The sequence below is a fragment of the Cornus florida genome, unplaced genomic scaffold, assembly GCF_030987335.1.
Source record: "Cornus florida cultivar Cherokee Brave unplaced genomic scaffold, ASM3098733v1 CherokeeBrave_3.0.0_Hap2_Chr09, whole genome shotgun sequence".
NCBI lineage: Eukaryota > Viridiplantae > Streptophyta > Magnoliopsida > Cornales > Cornaceae > Cornus > Cornus florida.
In genome coordinates, this window is record NW_026775579.1 from 86368120 (window position 1) to 86388949 (window position 20830).

Consider the following 20830-nt stretch of genomic DNA (forward strand, 5'->3'; position numbering starts at 1 on the left):
AATTTTTTTTTCGAGCGAGTGTATGGATATATATATATATATAAAATGGTAGAAAGCCACTATAGAATCTTTAAGAAGCATAACCCAGGAACAAACTAAGCTCCAAAAAACCCCAGCGCCCCAACAAATAAATCAGGACTATACATGGGAGTCAAACAAAAGGAACATATGGGCTCTAGAGAGAGCAAAGGATTGACGCTCCATAAAAGAAAAGAAAAAAAAAAAAAAAAACATAAATATAGCCATAACAATACTTCCAGTAGCTAATACCACTGCAACTCAAAGATGGACCACCACAGCAAGAAGAGGCTGTTAAGTACCAAAAGAAGAACAGGAAGCTAACATCCAAAATATAATCCAAAGCCATGGAGGTACTGGTACACTCAAATAGATATATTGTGAGGTATACATGTTTCTAGAACAATTAGAACAACCACTTCTTTCAGTATTACATGCGTGAATTCACCATAGGACAACTCTACCAACTTTTTTTTTCATAAGCACAACTCTACCAACTTCATAAACATTACTTTTCATATATATATCTAGAATTATCCAATGACATGAACCAAACTAGAAGATATTAACCAAAAGTCAAGTCTAATCTCCAATACCTTGCACCACTAAACTTGATTTTGTTTCCAAGTCCTCAACTTGAGAAACGCATCATCCTTGAACAGCTTGATGTTAAGTTGATCTTCAGACTAGATAAATTTAAGTTCAAACTTCAACAGCAATAATCTTCATGGCCATCCTATGGATGTGTAGACCATCTTATGTCTTCATTTCAACACTTTCATTTTTCTTCTTCACTAATACGATCATTGATCTTCAACTTTTTTATTATTTGTGTAGACCATCTTCAACTATTTTCTACTTCAAATGCTTGCATTTTCAGACTAAAAAATCGCATCGATGTCTATTCTCCAAACTAAAATGCAAATTGTAATTGGTTAATTTTTCACCATGTTGATAATCATTTTCATACTTCATCCTAACATAATTTATGATAAGTTCAAGAAACTTCTTTTCTCAAGCGTATCAAGGACAAGTAATGCAACTAATACATTCAATACTACATGCATGAATTCACTGCAAGATAGCGTTTCAACTTCATACATAAACCTCCCTATGCATGTGTGATGTGTGTATAATGACATAAATCAAAGGAGCAATTCGTTATCAAAAAATCAAATTTGCTCTCAAACAGCATAAACTTGAGGCCCCATTGCCTCTCCTAGTCATTCCATGGTCAATGTAATTTGTCAATGGAACAACAATTTTTTCCTTTTCGGAGATGAAATTTGCCAGTTGAATAAAGTTTTTTTTTCCTAAAATATGGGGTAATCTAATTCAGGAGTTCTGTTTCCTCATTTTCTCCAGCATATTTGGTTCATCAAGTTGCCAACTACAACGAGGGATGGTTATTATTGGCATCAAATCAGACTATAGGATGACCAGGTTCATGGTTGGTTCAGATTCAGTTTAATAATGGGTGTGTAGAGAACAATGAGATCAAGCGCCACTTCCCTTTCACTACTTAAATCTTCCTCTAAAACTTCTCCACCCGTTCCGTTGTTCCACTAACTACATTGATTGGATACAAGCTGGGTTGATGGGGTCGTTTCTCAAGCACAAATAAAAAAATCTAAAAGAGGTATTCAACCTAGAGAAATGGTCATCTCTTTGATTAATGTGGTATGGATGATCAGTTCATCTGAAAAAGAGGTCAGTCTTTGGGGAGACCATGCGGGCAAGACAGAACGCGCACAGCAGGTTACTAGACAACCAGGTTGAAGGTGGTTTTAGATCCACTTCACACTTGGGCAAGCACACATAATTATCAGTCTGGTTTTATACATAGTATGACTTTTTCTCCAGTGAAATTGGGGCACATGGTTGTTGCATTAGCCAAAAGTTTCCCTGTTATTTAATGGGTGCTTTCATCAATTCAGTATGAAGAACATTATAATTTGTTAACTCCTAATCTGGGTATAGCAGCAGCTCGATCCTCTATATTCCTAAATTGGACAACAGACCATTTCTGGAGCAATAGTAAAAAAACATGAAGGATGTAGAAAAATTCAAATGCACTGAAATGGTTAAAAAGTGTGTCATGGTAGACAAGAAATTTTCTAAGATATCACATGTCAAAGGCACTGAAAATATTGCAAGTTTCAATTTGACATCTCAAGGTAAACTAATGAATATATATAAATAAGGATGTGACAACTGAATTCACCTTCTTGATGCAACAGAAACTGCAATACGTTATAGAAGAAATTCACGAATTCGAACAGGCCTTTTTACTGCATTTGTAAAACCCTGCACAAAACGAAGATATAAAATTTTAATATGAGCTTGGGCTTCACTTTCTTCAGTACTAGTAGGGAACTATTTATAAAGCCTGAAAAATTAGACTGGTACATCAGAAGTCATCAGCACAAGCAAAACCGTGTACTTGCTCCCTTTATACAAAGCCTAATTCCGTGTGTCTTATAATAGTACCTGTCAGCACTGCCTCACACTGTAAAGCCATTGAATAATATACCTATTTTCCATTTCAGGTCAGCAACAGGCTCTGCTACCTGGTTTTCATTCTGAACCTTTGCTACATAGAAACCCTTATTTCATCATGTAAGCATTCGGATGAGTGCTTATTAACCGTATCAAGGAACTTTAAGGCTTTCTATGACAATTTGTTATTCAACAAACATAAAAAGCGACAGTCTTTGGTGATTTACTACCAGTTGTCCAGTGCATGCAGATCTCATTTTGTACAAAATCTATAAGAGATAGCATGAATTGGCAGCAAACACATTTTCACAAGCCTGGTTATATGCAAGATTTACATAGGAATGCTGATAAAATCGGAAATATTGGTTGCTTATTACCTCGTTAAATTTAAATAGTAGAGGGCGTGAATCTCTCTCTAGCGTCACTGGCCTCTGAATAGCATTATCAGTATTTTGAGAACCTTTGCTGCTCAATTTTCTAAACCTGTCTCAAGAAACCAAAAATGAAAAATAATTAAATAAATAAAAAGGAAAAAGGATAGTTATGAACTAAAAGCAATGACTTGCTGTAAAGTTACACTAACACACAGCATGCTTATAAACCTGCCAAGAGGTGTACATGACTATGCCACCAGGGTTTAAGCTTGCCAATGGTCAGAACTTAGTGTGCAAGCTAAATAAAGCCTTGTATGGGTTAAAGCAGTCGCCACATGCTTGGTTTGAGAGGTTTAGCACTGCTGTTAAAAGAGTAGAGTACACAGAGATTCAGATCATACTCTCTTCATCAAGAAGCACCAGAGCTGCACCACTGCCCTTATTGTATATATTGATGATATTGTTATCACTGGAAATGATTCAAAAGAGATTCATCAAATGAAGTCATTCTTGGGGACAGAGTTCGAGGTTAAAGACCTCAGATTATTGAGATACTTTCTTGGCATCGAAGAAGGTAAGGATAGCGCCGCCATCGTCTGAGATGCAGATTTGTTGGCTGAAACAGGCAGGCTCAGAGCTAAACCTATTGATATTCCCATTGAGCAGAACCATAGGCTTAATGATGTAGATGGAGACCCATTAGATGATGTGGGAAGATTTATTGGTTGGGAAACTGATTTAACTATCTCTCACGCGCCCGGATATTGCCTAGGCCGTTAGTGTGATTAGTCAGTTTATGCATGCTCCACGTACACCTCACCTTGAGGCAGCTCATCGTGTTCTTCACTACCTCAAGGGTTCACCTGGTAAGGGGATATTATTTGACCGTCGTGGCCACTTGCGTGTTGAAGCCTATGCTGATGATGATTGGGCAGGGTGTGTGACAGATCGACGATCTACTTCAGGATAATGCACATTTGTTGGAGGTAATCTTGTTTCATGAAAAAGCAAGAAACAGTCTGTAGTAGCTAGATCTAGTGCAGAGGGTGAGTTCAAATCCATGGCACATGGAGTTTGTGAGTTGTTATGGCTACGAACGATTGGGTGATCCTGTTCACGAATCAATAAAGTTGTATAGTGACAATAAGGCTGCTATTAGAATTGCCCACAATCCATTTCAACATGACCGGACAAAGCACATTGAAGTCAATCGACATTTCATCGAGGAAAAGCTTCGTCTTGGGCTGATTTGTACTCCATACTTCAACACACATGATCAGATTGCTGATATTTTGACTAAAGATGTGAGCAAGACTTGCTTGCAAAATATGTTAGTCAAGTTGGGTATGATTGACATCTTTGCACCAGTTTGAGGGAGAGTGTTGTCAGGGGCTTATTTGTTATTACCTTTATAATATTGGGGCTTATGTGTAATTTCTGAAACTTATTAGTATAAATAGAATGTGATGGAAGGATGAAAGTATTCTTTCATTCTTTCACTCTTTTTCTCACATCCTCTTTTTCTTGTTTGTCTTATACTTTACTCTTGATTTGATTATATCTTAAAGTCAACAAAGTCAAGACCTGCTAAAAAGAATCAGGCAAACCCCAAGTTTTTTGGATATGCCTATTATTGGACATTAGGAACAGCTCTCATGCTTGCGAGCCTTAGCCTAACAGAATCCTCTACAATTTTGATCACAGAGTACGCTTCTTTATGGACATTAGAGAACCTGTAATTCCTTTCTACCCAGAGATGTAAACAGTAGCACAGAAATCCAGCTTGTGTGGCGTAGCTTTGAAGGATTTTCCATAGAATTTTGAAGCTTCCCAAGATATTCATGCAGGTTGCTCACTAGGCTAATTACCTTAATCAACGACAATGTCTGTTGATTACCTAAAAGCCTGCCCTCACCATAAACAATGAGAAAAACCTAGAGTTCTATACACTGCTACACTAAAACATCTAGAATATGACAAATATTTTTATTTTAAATATAAACTAAAATTGAAACCACAATAGAAATCCTAAATTAGCCTCAGCATTACTAAAATACACTGGACAGTGTAAAACTTACGGGATTAAGTAGATCAAATGAGCATGTACAATATTTATTTTTGACAATTTATGGAATGTCGTCAATAATGACAAAGAAATGGCAAAATAATACAAAGAGGAGAATTGGTCTTCAATAGAAAAATCGAGATCGATTCATTGAAAGACATGCCCGTGTGTATAATTTTGTATTTTTATGTATTTATTATGTGTTGCCAACACACATGCATGTTTGTCCATGATTTTGTATGTATATACAGATTATAGCTCATCTGTTTCAGTTTGAAGTGTTTGAGAAAGATGAGTAAATCTAACAGTTTCTATTATTCCATTTTGTGATTCAGGTCCTGACTGGTGCTAAGAAAACCATATGGTAGAAGACACGGCCTAAAAATTTAATTTAAGGTAAGGCGAAAATGAACAGAACTAAAATATATAACACTAAAACAAAAAACATTTCTACCTGTCAAAGAAAGCAGAGGAGTCCCTAGAATGTTTCTTCATATCTCCAGTGGATCTTATTTTCACACTGACTGTGGCACTTTCAGTGGACCCTAAAGCTAATGAAACAGGAGGCAAGAGTGTTTCACATCGACTAAGATTTGATGATTTCTTTGCATTTTCCGTGTTTTTGGCTGATGCAGGTGCATAATCAGATATGGAAGATTGTGCTCTGTCATTGTCCTCCCCTGCCCAAGCCTGGTTCTTTTTGTTGAATACTTCAGTAGGCTGGATGGATCTGTTGATGTTTCCTTGCAAAATCTTTTGCTTCTCTACCTAAGATAAATTGATCATGTACATGATATTAATTTGACGTTAAAATCCTACAATGCAGCAGCCTTCTAGCACAGGTTAACAAATAATGGACATACCAAATGCATATATAGTTTACTAAAAGGACATTACTTTCTGCGACAAAGAAATTTAATTTCCCAAGTAACAAGTGAGTTACACAAGTAACACAACAAAGCAACTGTTTTACAACAAAAACATCACACGTGACAATAAAAATAATAAACAAAAAAGTGAAAGTACATGTATCTATGCCAATATGGTTTCCAACTACAACTGTAGAGCTCAAAGAAGCAACAATAACTAAATAATAAACTGGGTTGATTTCATTTAGGACTATCATGCCTTCTTATGAGCTTCTATAAAAGGTGCAGTTTGCACCTTAAGGCACACCTTGAGAAGGGAAATACAAATAGCGCGCTTAGAACTAAATGTTCATATTCCTTGGGGTTCACTCAAACTATTAGAAAATAGGTTATCTTTATGCGATATGCATATATTAATTAAGAGGGAGGAGTGATTCTTATTACAAAAATTGAAATTTGACAGTCTTGGTTAATAACTTTCTAATTTTATGTGAAAACTGACACTGATAAGCTATCAGTGTGCATCACGAATACAAGAATTCAAAATGATCACCTCAAAACATAACAAACTGCAGGTAACAGACTCCTGAAACACATGTTAGAACCTCCAAAGCAAATATAATATATATATATATATATATATATATATATATATATATACAGACACCAAAATCGAGATGTCATTGCAAATATTAAAATGCCTTGGGAGTTTACAAACACTGCTTTAATTCTTAGACCACTGGAGTTTTTAGAGCACTACACAAGAAGCTTATGATCTATTTTTCCAGATATATTTAATCAGCAATAAAAAACCAATTTAGCTGGCCCTAAAGAACTGAATCACTTGCCTCATGCACCAAGACCTGCTTCACAGCTAAGGCGAGAACAAAATGGCCAGATCTATAGCCCTGTTTAACAACAAAATGTAAGGCGTTCACAAAAAATAATAGATCGTATAACATTTCTGATTATACAAAACCAACATTACTAACCTTGAAGTTTATTAAGTCACCAACGGGAGGATCAAATGAGAGCATTGAAGCATCTACAGCTGTTTCATGTCTAATGGTACTGAGTAGAGGATCAGATTTCACATTCTTATATGTTATAGAATAGGAAACCATCGCGTTTACTAACTGAGACAGATCATCCTTCTCTTTCTCAGATAGTAAGTGCATAGCCACCTGAGAACAGACATCAGAGAGTAATTGCATTGGCATTGCTCTAGAAAAGATGATATAATGAAATATAGAGAGTTTCAAAATGAGAGAGAGAGAGAGAGAGAGGCATCAGTTGTATACAAGGAAAATTTTAGGGAACTAGTTCTATTTTCATTTTATGGTGAAAAAGGCATGTCTACATAACACAGTGCATTCATCATGGTGCTTCACAGATTTTTATGCAATTGTGTAACAAATTATGGACAGAACCAAAAACTTCTGAATCAATTTTTAGGAGTCTCAATGTAGTGTTGGTGTCTGATACTTGTATTGTAGATCTAGTAGTGAGTGCAATATCACAAAATCAAAAAGTAAAACAAAGACAGCAGAAGGTGTCACATAAGCAAATTACCGGCCTTAGAGTTGGTGGCGATAGAATATGTAATAATGGAGAAACAGAATCTTCTACAAAAGACTTGACTGACAGATGCCTTGAGATATATGGTGATATTTTGTGATGCCAAGATCGCAAACTGTCCATCTTTTCCATTAAAATTGCCCGGCATCTGCAAACTCATAGTAAGATACAAATAGTAAGATATTGGATTTTTCCTGTGTGATAGTAAGATATAGGGATTGTTCACAATAGATATAAGTTTCTAGATGAAGAAATACCTGTGGAAAGACTTTGGCCATTCAATATTTGGTTTTTCAACTTGGGCTATCAGACTATGTACAGCAATAGCAATAGCAGGCTGATAAACTGCAGAAAATGAAACAGGAATTAAATATATTAACTGGAAATTATCCTGAGTGTTAGAAGTCAAAGTTCAAAGATATCAGGTATTATTACCTAGAAGAGACATCTGCTGCGTACGCATAATGTTTTGATGAATTAAATCAGAAACTCCGAGACTATGCAAGCACTTGACCTTCAGTTGCAAGGTAGTTAGACAAATGTCTAGTAATAGCAGATCTAGAAAATGACCAAGACTGAGTGTAGTCATAAGGTGTGCAAAAGGTGTTTATGGCAATACGACTTACAGTCTTTTGCATCACTGGATCATGATAATGTAGCTGCAAGATATTTTCATGGATCCCATCCAAAATTATGTCATAATCGCCACTGCGCATTCATCGGACAGTTAGATAGATGCCCATCATTTCGAGGTGATGAAGAGGGAAAGAGTGTCTTAACCGGAAATCTCAACCTACCGGTTAGATACAAGGGAGTGCAGAAATTCAAATTCATTGGACATGCTGCTACAGCCATTGCCGGATTTCCTTTCTCGCTTCGCTTTTCTCTTTTGAAAAATCTAAAAAGGAAAAATAGAAGGATTGTAACCATATAGTAAGGATGCTTCTAATGAAAATTGAACTATGTCAGAAACAATTAACAGAAATTTTTTGACAATCTTTACCTCTTTCCATATGTCAAAAGCACTTTTTGATGTGTCCTTTCGGCCAACCACTTGAGAACTTATCTCCAACTAGGAACCAATAATATACGTTACTCAAATTTAATTGGCAAGAGATCACTTAAAGGAAACATAGTTGTACGAGGAAAAAACCCCAGAACTGCTAATGATATGGCTCGAATCTTCCTTGAACCCTTAAAAACGGGTGTGGATAATTTTGCAGTCTCATTTAATTCTGAGTTTATACATTTAAACTTTCTCTTACCAAAGTAATAATATATGGTGGCGTAAATCAAAACCTTAATGTATGGAACTCCATTGACTACTTCAAAAATGTATAAACCATTACCCAATCATGTGAGGGCTTAGCCCTAATGATAAGACATTCAACCAAATAATTTTTAGCCAGTGGCACAATACCCTTGTCAAACTAGTTTACAAATTATTGGCAGTGAGTACACCATAACTCACTAATTGATATTATGTTGTCTACTTTTAGAGGCCATTATGTTACTCTCAACGTAGAAGAAACTATTCATAAGAACTTTAAAAAGGAAAGAAGTAGCATAAGAAATCAACAATTTTCTGTAGGATCCATATCTGGCAATTCTGGAGACAATATTTTTGTGTGGGCATATTGTTCCCAGCTGGCACAAATACTATAAAGATATTTGCATGCGATTCTACTGTTCTAGTTATTGAAATGCGGGGAGCAGCCAAACATCCTCTTTCACCTATGGTGTCTGAATGATAAATAGTGCACAAGAACAGGACTGACTTAATATCATACCACGTTGAGTGTTTCCTTCTTCTTGTTGAGAAATTGAAGAGTGTTTAAGCATGAACGTATATCACATTCTGAAGGAAGAAAAATAATACACTGTCAAGGATATAAAACTAGAAAAATAAAACTGCATGAAAAACTTAACCGACTACAATACTAGATAGCAGTAACCAATGTTTATATGTTTATCATTTTATGAAACATGGGTACTGAAATTTAAGCACCCTAATGAATATTTTATACTTTTGAAAAATTGATGAAGCCTATATCCAAAGTGATTTCAGCCAAATAAATAGCTTTTATCGATTAACATAGATATTGGTACCTCATGTGTAAATATAATTAAAATCTAAATCAGAAAGTATCTCTAAAATATAATTTCAAGGGAAGAAAGTTTAAGTATGAATGACATAAAATATGGAGGAAAGAATATTTTTAAACGAACCTTATCCTTTTGATATTCAAACCATTTGAAAGAAAAAATGTTTTAACATCATATTTTAATATTATCATTATGTGACAAACATCGATCACATCCCCTCCAACCTCCAGTCCATTGAGCTTCTATTATGTTCCTAGATTACTAGATTTCAAAAAGGAGAACCAAGAACTACTGGTTCTTTCTGTGGTAATTGCAACTGCATATAAATGCTCACATCCTGCTCTTCTTCTATATTTTTCCATTGGTATTTGGAACAGCCTATTTCAACATACAACTTTCATAGATGCAACTATCAATGATGAGCATACAAAATATCCAGTGAATGATAGAAGTAGCATAAAAGATATTTGTTATAAACATAACAACGTGTCTGTAATATAAGCAAACCTTGGGGTTTCAGTGTTTCATACTTCGAACAATTTGTACTCTCTCTGTGAAATGCTAAATATCCCAAGTCCATGCTAAACATAGTTACACAGACACGCCATTGTCTTAGAAAATAAAAGAACAAACGATTCGAATATTTAGCCAATATTGCTTTTTACTGGGATATGAAGATTTCATATATATATATATAGGCATATACCCACACCTGCTCACTTATCCAAATCCATGATAAAAATTGCAGTAAATCTTAACACAAAAGGAAATCTCTCAAATTCAGTTGTTCCTCTATTTTGTGCATTCCTTAACGGAGGCAATTTAACTCACCAGTATACTCCGCAAGTGCAGTAAGTGCAATAGAACTTGTCTTCAGCCCTTCCTTGTTACATATATATTTGAGCCTACAATAAACATTTTTCAACGAACCTAAGTTGCCAAAATGAGGAATAGATGACACTTTAAATATAGAATAGAGTATCAGACAACACCAAGCTGTGTTGATGAAGATGTATTAGTATCAACAAGGTCTGACATAAATTAAAATTTTAGAAAAAAAATATAAGGAAAAAATCAATGCCTACTTGCTCTTACACAACAAAGGTTGCCAATTCCAATATAAAAAAGCTCATGGCATCATGGATAACAGAAGCTAAATTATTCCAATCATTTACTAGTAAAACTACTACTCAAAAAAAAAAAGGTTCTAAAAATTTTAATACTATAAGTTTAGGGATAACAGTGCCCCATTTTGAAAGTGTCAGAAGTGTACGTAATTCAAATGAATAGACAATAAAATTTACAATGACAAAAAGGAAATAGAATGTGATATTCTCATATTGAGTTAAAACTTAATGAACTCTTCTAGAAACTACCTTTCAATATTCCAGTCTTGCAGAAGAATGATCAAGGGTGCAATAGCTCATGTAATGAACTCTTTTTTACTACATTATGAAGTGAAAGTAAATTTTGTATCCATTTCAATGCTACTTCATGTGTTTGTGTCAGCTGCTTGGTTGCTCGTATTAGGGCTTTGGTCGAAAGATTTTTGACTAGTGGAAATGCCAACTTCTATATACGAGATTCTGTGCGAAACTCTTCCAGGCTCATTTGCTGCTTCTATTCTTTTTATGTCTTAGTTTGGACTTTCATATATTATTCTCACCATCATGTATAATGGCACGTTGGTCGATATTGAATGGTGTTACTGACAATGAGCTGTGCCAGGGCCCACCAATACCATTTTGAAGACCCCTACTTATAAACCATTAGCTCAAACAAATATCAAGCCAACAAAACATTGATTAAACATGATGGCTTCAAATTAGGTAATTAAAAATGCTAGAATTACTAAAATTGAACATTGATAAATCAATTACCTGCTTACAACACGACTCACTGTTGGTTGAGTGAATATATGGACCCTGTAAACAAAGCAAATACTTGTCATCCAATTAAGAAACATAGCTATTTGCACTCCACGCATCAAACCTAGTATACGAAAGCATAGAAGACACAATTAGATTGTTATTCCATTGTTGTCGTACTTATGATTTTCAACTACTGTTATCTCAACCAACATTGAGTTGTGGCACAAGCTATTATTTAGTCCAACAAATTATAGAGTACAAAGTATCATGTAGTCTTCAAAACAAATATGGGCATCACAATAGCTCTACAAATATATCGCTCACTCTAACAAAGTTAGTTCTGCAAGGTAATTGCTCAGGCGTTACTAGCTTTGCCTGCTTGGTTGTAAAGCTACAATTAGATTGTTATTCTATAGAGTACAAAGTATCATGTAGTATTCAAAACAAATATGGGCATCACAATAGCTCTACTAATATATCGCTCGCTCTAACAAAGTTAGTTCTGCAAGGTAATTGCTCAGGCATTACTAGCTTTGCCTGCTTGGTTGTAAAGCTACTAAAGCAACACTAATTTTCTATTCCATACAAAAATGGTTCCTAAAGCTAACTTCTGGCAATAGCAATGCTCATTTTAGGATCCTACAATTATTGAATCTCCAAGCACTTTTTTTTTTTTTTTTTGTGTTTTTTTTTTTAGTGTTTTTTTCCTTTTTTGAAACATTGGGAAGTTCCCGGACCTTATTAGGAGTTCCCAACTTTGTTCTTATGGTTTAAGAAGGGATACTTTACCAACAGTCCAGTGGCCTAGCGGTATCAGGCCCCTACTTCACAAAGGAAGGTCAGGGGTTCAAGTCTCAGTGGAGGCATGTGTGTGTGAGTACCAACTAAGGAAAAAAAAAAAAAAAAAAGGATACTTTTTAACTCCAATTTTTTCAGTTTCTTGGGGAGATTTTGAGTCAAATTTAACATATAGTATCTCCTGCATCAGTAAGGTATGGCAAGCAAGGCCTTTCCCTCTTTTTTTCTTTTTTCACCAAAAGCTGCTCAAGGTCACCAACTTTTGTCGAATTATGTTACATTTCCTGCCTTGCCTTCATGACACAGATGTAAAGTTCTTTTCCTTTACATATGTACACTAGAGAATAGATTTCATTTCTTTCTACACCAAATCACTAACTCATTAGCCTATGGAACGTATTAAGCTGTTTCTTATACATAGCAATTTAGAAAATTGGAAGGTGTTCAATCAAAAACTTTTGATGGAAACAGATTAATTTATTTTCTGAAAACAACAATGCATCCATAAATACTAATATCAGCTTATTATATAATTGAGATCAATAACAACTACATCATTTGATTTATGTAATTCTTCAGATTTGAGTCAAAGATATTTCAAATTGATATCACATGTGATATTTTAGCTGATTGTAAGAGAAACTTACTTTGCCACCTGGCGCAAAGGCCTCAAGGCCGGTGCATATAGGTCATTGCATATGCAAATTACCTACATATCATATCCAACCCATTTTAAGTATCAAGAAAAATGGTCAATTAACATGTAAAACCAAATCAATCTTACAGGCCTTGATAATGATGCATTTTTACGCTTCCTCTTTGAGGACATCCTTCCTGATTGTTCCTCCTTAGCTACATTTTCTTTTCCAGTATCTGACTTCCTTTCAGCAGACACCTGCATCAACAACATACATACCATTGTAAAGAAGAACCTTTGTCCACCCACAATGCACAGCAAAAGATAATATGAGAAAGTAGAAAAGTTGTTTTCAACAGTTAGTAATCAAAAAATAAAATAATTTAAATGTTAATAAGATGGGTAAATTCAGATGTCCCAACCATCGACTACATGGATGCTTTCCACCATATATATATATATATATATATTTATTTATTATAATTATATATATATATATATATTTATTTATTTATTTATATAAAGGCACCTGCTAAGCTAATAGCCTAATACATGAAGACCACTTAAATTACCATCTTAAGAATAACCTCCACGGCACCCTTGCCCTCACCAAGAGCTCCATCTATTTCATCAATTACCTACAAAATAGTGCAGTCAATTTGCCAAACCTATGGTTAATGAATTAACAGTATACACCTAAATGTAAAACCAACCAAACACTTCGGCTTTGAGTCAGCCATGACAGAGTTCATCTGCACCACATCAAGGATCTTAGCTTCGACAGTTGACGAAGACCGATCATCGCTTGCATTAATCTGAGCAGAATAACACTCTTAATGAGTACATATTAAAAGTTTAAAATAGAAAATGTCAGACAAGTTCTAGCCAAAGGAAACCAAAGCACTAGAATAAACCAGACCAGCTCTAATAAAATATGTCAAAATCAGCATGAAAAAAAAAAAAAAAAATAGAGCATGAGGTTTACAAATATGATAGTTTAGTACTCAAACACCAATTGAAGAGTTAATCCCACTAGATACATATTAGTTATACAGTAAAGGAAGCATAAACAATAAGAACCTCAAACATAGCACATACATATAATACTCCCTTTGTCCCATATTAAATTGTCCCTCTTGGGGAGTAGAACTTTTTAAGGGGACATGTAATTATTGCAGTGTCCCCCTTAAAACTTACTAAGTTACCCCTTTAAGTTTGAATATATATATACAATCAAGTTTGAATTTTTTAAAACTTCAAGGGTATTTTAGGGAAAGATGTGAAATACGTTGCTTAAATTTTTTAAGTGGACAAGTATTTTGGGACAACCCGAAAAGGAAAGATGGACAACTAAATTGGGATGGAAGGAAGTATGTATTAATATGTTATTTCTTCCTGACAATGTATAATTATTCAGTAAAATTTGTGGTAAATAATTAATATTCTTGTAAAATAGTAGCTCGTGCAGGCAGAATACAGTTGAAGTTGTAACCAAAGAGCCGTAAGAAAGAGAGTAGAGCCTAAAGTAAAGTTTATGCAAGTAACAAGTAAACAACAAGACCTCCATCACATGGTATCCACAATGCCTGGCAGCTATGTGTGCAAGCGTTGTTTTCCCAAGCCCTGGGGAGCCACAGAGTAAAAGAATCTGCAAAGTTAAAAGGTTCAGTTACAATTAGCCTTAACCATAAGAAAAAAACAGAAAAGAAGAAAAAGGATGAGAATTATGGGAAGAAATAAATTGATGATAACGCATGAAACTGAAGCATTCTTCCAGTTTCTTGATTACAGACACAATTTTACCTACCCTTGGAGATTAGTAGATACAATTAACAACATGCAGTTTTAATTTTTCCTAAATCTTACTTGAGATAAATTAGAACCCCATGAAATGCCTCTTAAGATGCAGTTTTAATTTTTTTTAGATCTTACTTGAGTAAATTAGAATCCCATTATATGCCTCTTAAGATGAAATCGCCACTTTCTTATTACCAAAGTAATGAATCATGATACAGGACAAGGGTATGTATCAAGTAGAAGTCCAAATAGCCTTTTGGTCTAAAACCACATATCTACAATAAAGTACCCTTCAGAAGTCCCACCTTCAATTTGCACAGCCTAGATCAGCCCTTTGGTGGAGCCTGAGTTTGGAAAAGTTTCTTAGGTCGATTTTCCTCATTGAAATTTCGTAAACTTAATCAGAAGCCCTAAAATGTATTTTTCAAAATAGATACTTCCTCAAAAGGACTACAAGTAATTGTCAATGACCCGACCATAAACACAGTGTCTAGTGGGTGTCCCAAAAGAAAGAATAGGAGAGACTGAGTGCTTTTTATTAGAGAAGAATTAGAGAAGAGAATTAACTCTGCTCATTCATCTCTTTATTTATTTTATCTTCCTGTCTTTACCTTAGTACTCAATATCATTAATCGTAATATTAGTCATGGGAAAGATTGGTGAGATTTCTGAAGAGAGGAATGTCGATTCTCTCGTGACAAAATCAGGAGCCTTGTGACTGAAAACCTCTTTGTCTCCCGGAAATGCCCCACTAACTGGTTAAGCCTGGAACCATTCCATCCCTCCCAGTACTTTGAAGTGACATTGCAACACAAGGTAAAAATCTTTAATCAAAGGTGATAGTGGATTCATCCAAACTTACTTTAAATGAAGGCTATGAACACATATAGTTTGTATAAATTTTAGAAATAAAAAATGCATACTTATTAAAAAAATTAATAAAAATAAAAAAGAGAAGTATGTTGCAGCCACCACCAAGACAGATAAAAAAATAAAATGGCGTGAACATCAATGTCACTGGAATAACCATTTTCAAATGTAATAGATGGCCTACTTAAGTAGGAATAGGCACTAGTGGGATTTTTATGCATTTCCCTGCAAGAGAAGGCGAGACAGTATATCTATAAACTAAAAGGATATTTGAAATAAATTTCATGGCTGACCTTCTGTTCTGGTGGACCAGAGCCCTTCAATTTCTTGCTCCATGACTCCTGAATACCTTTTGAATCATTGTTTTCTTGATCCAAATAATTATGAACTTTGGAAGTTTCTTCATGTAATCTAGGTTCTCTATTTTCTCTGTTTTTCCCAAAAAAATTCCTACCAGAGAGTTTCTGATGTTGAGCCACTGAAGAATGCCGTCTCAAGGAATTCAAAACATCGTCTGTTGTAGTCCTAATTTCAGATCCAAAAACACAAGAATCCCACTGTTTCAGCCACAAGAGGACCTTCACGACAGCAACAATGTAAAGTTTAGTGAAACAGAAATTCAAGGTAAGTAGCTAATTAAAACATTAAACTTGAGGAAGCTTCAAAATAAAACTATTTGTGGTCTATGTACCTCACGATTTGTCTGCTCATCACTGAGAAGCTCCATAAATGAATTTGGAGCATATTTATCCACCCAAAGTTTTTCATTCCCCACTGGCGCTTCTGGAAGAATTACATCACTTTGACCTTCAACACTAGCTTGCAGAGTCTTCAGCATCATAAATATGAGCGTTAGGGTTCATGCATAATGAAATTTTAAAAAATTCTTCAGAACCAGTTTCCCAAAAAAATAAATAAATAAAAAATTCTTCAGAATCGTAATTAGGTAGAAGTTAATCTTTTCCATTTCATACCATTTTAAAATTTGTGTGACTACAGCAATATAATGAGATTTCTCTAAATATTAATTCCATTTGAGCCAAGTGCATTCTTTCTTTATAGCCGATCAGTATCTTTGTTTATTTTGTTTGACTTTTTTTTTTTTTTTAATAATTTGTTTTAGTAAACATTACACTGGAAATATATGAATAACCAAAAATAATGATACTTTACTTATACCAAAAAAATTGAATATAAAGGAGTAGTTAAAATAAACCTAAAGAAAGATACGCTTAAACCAAAGAGAACATTTTGACTTTAATCTTAACACAATCTGGGATATATCATCTGCTGATGACACTAAGGCTAGATCTTCAAACCTTTGGAAATTCTTTTGACATTCATATTGAGCATGAACTATCTAACATAAAATGTACCTTCATGAAAGCATCATGTTCCACTCTTTGCATTAGAACATTAATAGGCTCTGAAATAAGACCTGCAAAGTGGAAAGACTGGCTAAAATGAAACACACCTCTACTAAAAAGTTCAACAATGAACAGTAGTTTAAATGCGCATATGCAAACATTGCAAAATGGATGACGTATAATTTTATGAATGGCAAAAAGAAGCATCAATTGTTCATGCAAACTAGAAAGAAAGAAACCCATTTTTTAAAACAGGAAAGTGTAGATCCATTAAATCTGCGAGTGCTCTCTGAGAATAAGATTCTATAGATCATCCAAAGAATATAATCAATTGGTTGGGAAACAATGCAGTATAAAACATTGTAATTACCTATACTACAATAGAAACTGAAAGGACCCTCTTAGTTTCGCTAATTGTTACCATACCATTTCTCAGATATGCCTTTAATTTCACTTAGAAGAATAATCTGTAAAATAGTTTAATATATTTTCTCAATTAAGTCTTGTAAAAGAATAAGTGATTCGCGTCTAATGAACTGATAACAGCATGCAGAACCAACCTACGTCTTCTGATGGCTGGATTAGCGCAAGCATTGCAAATGCATGCTCCTCCACTGTACAAAATAAGTGAGGCTTGTTCACAAATTTCAGAGTTATTTATAGTGGAAAGAAAGGAACTACTAGTCAGGCTTCAATTACGAAAATATAATGTCCTTTAAATTGCTTGAGAAATTTACGAGCACGTAATAGCATTAGTACCATTCTATGTGATATTAATTTCAAACAGTGTGAAAGTTGGTATCCACATCCAAGGTAGCCAAATAATTAATTGCAACTGAAAAATCAACTGAGTATGCAAGAACTGAAATGTTTTAGGCTTATAGCAAGGGAAATGCTATAATGAAACAAAATTCGAAATAGACATTTCATAAGATACTAAAATTGAAGGCAAATTGTTCTTTGACCAACAAATGTATTATTTGTTTAATTGCATCTTTATCAGTTCAATTGTCAAAGCTATGGAGAAAAATAATTTTCAGCTCTGATTGTTTATTATTTTAGTTTCGCCTAATTGAACCAAACAGTAATTTTCAGATGAATAAAAAACTGTACACCAATTATTTAAATACTTAATTGTATTTTCTGTTCTAACATTTTCTTGACAAGCAAACAGAATGTGAGAAAATAATTTAATAAAAGTATACCTACACTAATTCTCAATATATATAGTCCTACCATTTGAGTAAGCTTTCATGTCCAATCTCTTCAGTTTATCTTCCTTGTCGACCCTACTAATCTTGGCATAAACTCTATGGCCGTCTGTTCCAGTCACCGGAACACAATCCCCGTCAATTTGTGAAGCGTATCTGGAAACAATCTTTTCCTCCTCAACAACCACTGGCTCCAAATTGGCTGCCTCACTTGGGGGAGGCACGTAACGAAGCCAATCTTCATTGTTTTCAATCTCCGATGGAGCAGATTCAACTCTGCTCCGTTTATCCTCCGATGGAACTGGAATGTTGTTGCGATCCGATGGACCGGGTTCATCGGATCGGAATCGTTTCTTGCCGTTGATCTGGGTTTTGGAATGGAGTGATGGGTCTGTGATTGATGTGGGTATGGATGGGATTGATAGAGTGGGTTTGGAGGGTTGTTGATTTGGTGGTTGTTGTTGGTGGTGGGGTTGGGGTTGGGCTTGGGATTGGGGTTGGTCTTCGTAGTCTTCTGGGTAGGGTTCTGATTCTGGTTCTGGTGGTGGTTCCAAGTCTTCGTAATCGTCGTGGAGGTGAGAGTTGGCTTCGAGCCATTCGAGCTCTTCTGGTAGAGGAATCTCCATGTCCATTTCCAATGGTGGTTGAGATGAGTTCTGTGTCACGCGACTCGCGCTGGAGGGAGAGAGAAGTGCTACTCTTCACTTTTGGCGGGAAAAGGATGAGGAAGAGGCGGCAAAGCGAACTCCTAATTCCCGAATTGCCTTGGTAGGGAAGTCTACGGTCGGGTCACTTTATTCCGAAACCCAACCCGCACAGATCGGTCCCAGCAAAACTCGAACCCCTCAATCCCTAGAAAGTCCAGCTCTGCCAAGAGAGCCCAACCCACCAAGTCAAACAGGCCATTATCCAAGTAGCGAGACCACTGTCGTATATTAAAACCCTAATCCCAAGTACAGCACACATATTCCGTCCGACCTACCCAATCCTCATCAAGCCGGCGATGAGCTCCTAATATATATATATATATATATAATTCTGTTTTCAAAAAGTCCTTTTTTCTTCTAGGTAGTTTGATCGTCAAATGTAGTGGTGGCAAAAGTTAACACGACTCTCTAACGCGACTCGAATACGATACGGGTTTAGATTGACTTAAAACAGATTCAGGTCATAAACGGATTGACACGATTAACCCGTTTAATTAATCTTATTATATTTAAATTTAATTTATCAGTGTTGGGTTTAAATTGAGAGGTTGAACCCGTTTATATACGTTTAACTATATATGTCGATTTAATAATTTGGTTGATTAAAACTTATATTTTTTTAGTATTTATTATTTTATTAAGTATTATTAATAAATTTTTTTTTTTTTTTTTAAATAAGTCATTAAACGGGTTATACGTGTAACCCGTTTAATAAACAGGTCAGACTTGTTAAAAATTCCTGACACAATTATTAAACGAGTCGTGTTCGAATTAAACTATTTAGTATAATACCCTTAAAGACAAGATTATAACTTGCGTGCAAGAATTGCCACCCCCAACCAAATATGATAATATTAATATTACCCCAATTGCCAAATGTGTTTCCGAAGTTCTGATTAGGTAGCTAATAGGTATTGTAAAGTACTCTTTATTTGAGTGTGCATGTAAAGAAGTATTGTTTGACCAGATATGATTGTTAATGAATAAAATTACATAAAGATATTGTCTTGTAAATTTCAGTAGTATTTTTTTTCCACACCATGATAAGCGATAACATTCACTATTCAAATAAGACCCATTTGGTCCACAATTATGTAACTCTTTCAAATGACAATAGAAACAATAAACGCTTTCCATAATTTCCTTTTAACAACGCAGTGACAATTGATAACATTCAAATAATTAAGTACAGCATGATAAATATTACGTGTACCAGATTAAATACTATGTGTACCAGATTACAACAAACTTAAATTGTGATGAACAAATTCAAATAATGAGACAATTTCTGAAAAAATAAAAATGTAAAAAACTGAAAATTTTAATAAATGGAATTTCTTCTAATGACACGAGATTAACAAAACAATGGTCTTACTTATATTTACAAAAATAGAAACAAAACACAAAAAAAAATGCTCATCTACACAAAACGCAAAATAGAAGCAAAACTTATATATTAAGAGTTAAGATTGTTACTACAGCCAAATTTATTATTTGTATAAGAAACTTGAACTACAATCAAATTAAGGGTTAAGAGTGTTAGTACAACTAAGGATCTTATATGTTATGTATGCCATTGATGATTCATAAAAGTATCTAAATTGGCCAGATAAACATATCTCATATATATATAATATAACGTAAATACAAAGTGTGTGTGTGTGTCTATATATATAGTTTTTTAATCATTTTTATTTTTTTTTATTTTACAGTTATACACATATTTTCACTCACTTGCATCGCAAGTATATTTTACTATTATATATATACACACACACACTCTTTGTATTTACGTTGTATAGAATTTATAAATTTTATCAATTTATTTATTATATAGATAACTTAAAAAAATAAATAAATGGGGAAGGTCAAGGCAGGAACGAGTACACTCATCTCTGGGTGAGTATGGATTGTAAACTTTAAATTCATGAGGAATATAAAACAGGTATGAATCTGTTCAGAATTAAACAGGATAATAAATTTAGACAAATTCGTTCCAAACCCACCCGAAGCCATCCCTAAATGGGAACATGTGTGCAGGCCCAAAAAAGAAGGGAGGCTTG

At 34.6% G+C, this 20830-nt stretch overlaps 1 protein-coding gene across 1 annotated transcript; it reads right to left on the reverse strand.

Moving 5' to 3' along the window:
* Positions 1–365: 365 nt before the first annotated feature.
* On the reverse strand, positions 366–18905 carry LOC132274873 (uncharacterized). The gene is made up of 24 exons (XM_059776220.1): positions 18086–18905; positions 16859–16920; positions 16174–16311; positions 15776–16060; positions 14377–14463; positions 13529–13630; positions 13388–13453; positions 12963–13073; positions 12826–12887; positions 11390–11434; positions 10341–10414; positions 9194–9261; positions 8407–8475; positions 8201–8301; positions 8030–8111; positions 7839–7917; positions 7661–7748; positions 7398–7551; positions 6818–7009; positions 6674–6733; positions 5411–5724; positions 2895–3000; positions 2243–2325; positions 366–931 (listed from the first exon to the last, which is right to left on the reverse strand). The coding sequence occupies exons 1-23, from the start codon at positions 18690–18692 to the stop codon at positions 2272–2274; spliced, it is 3006 nt and encodes a 1001-aa protein (XP_059632203.1). The 5' UTR covers positions 18693–18905; the 3' UTR covers positions 366–931; positions 2243–2271.
* Between the last annotated feature and the right edge of the window lie 1925 nt (positions 18906–20830).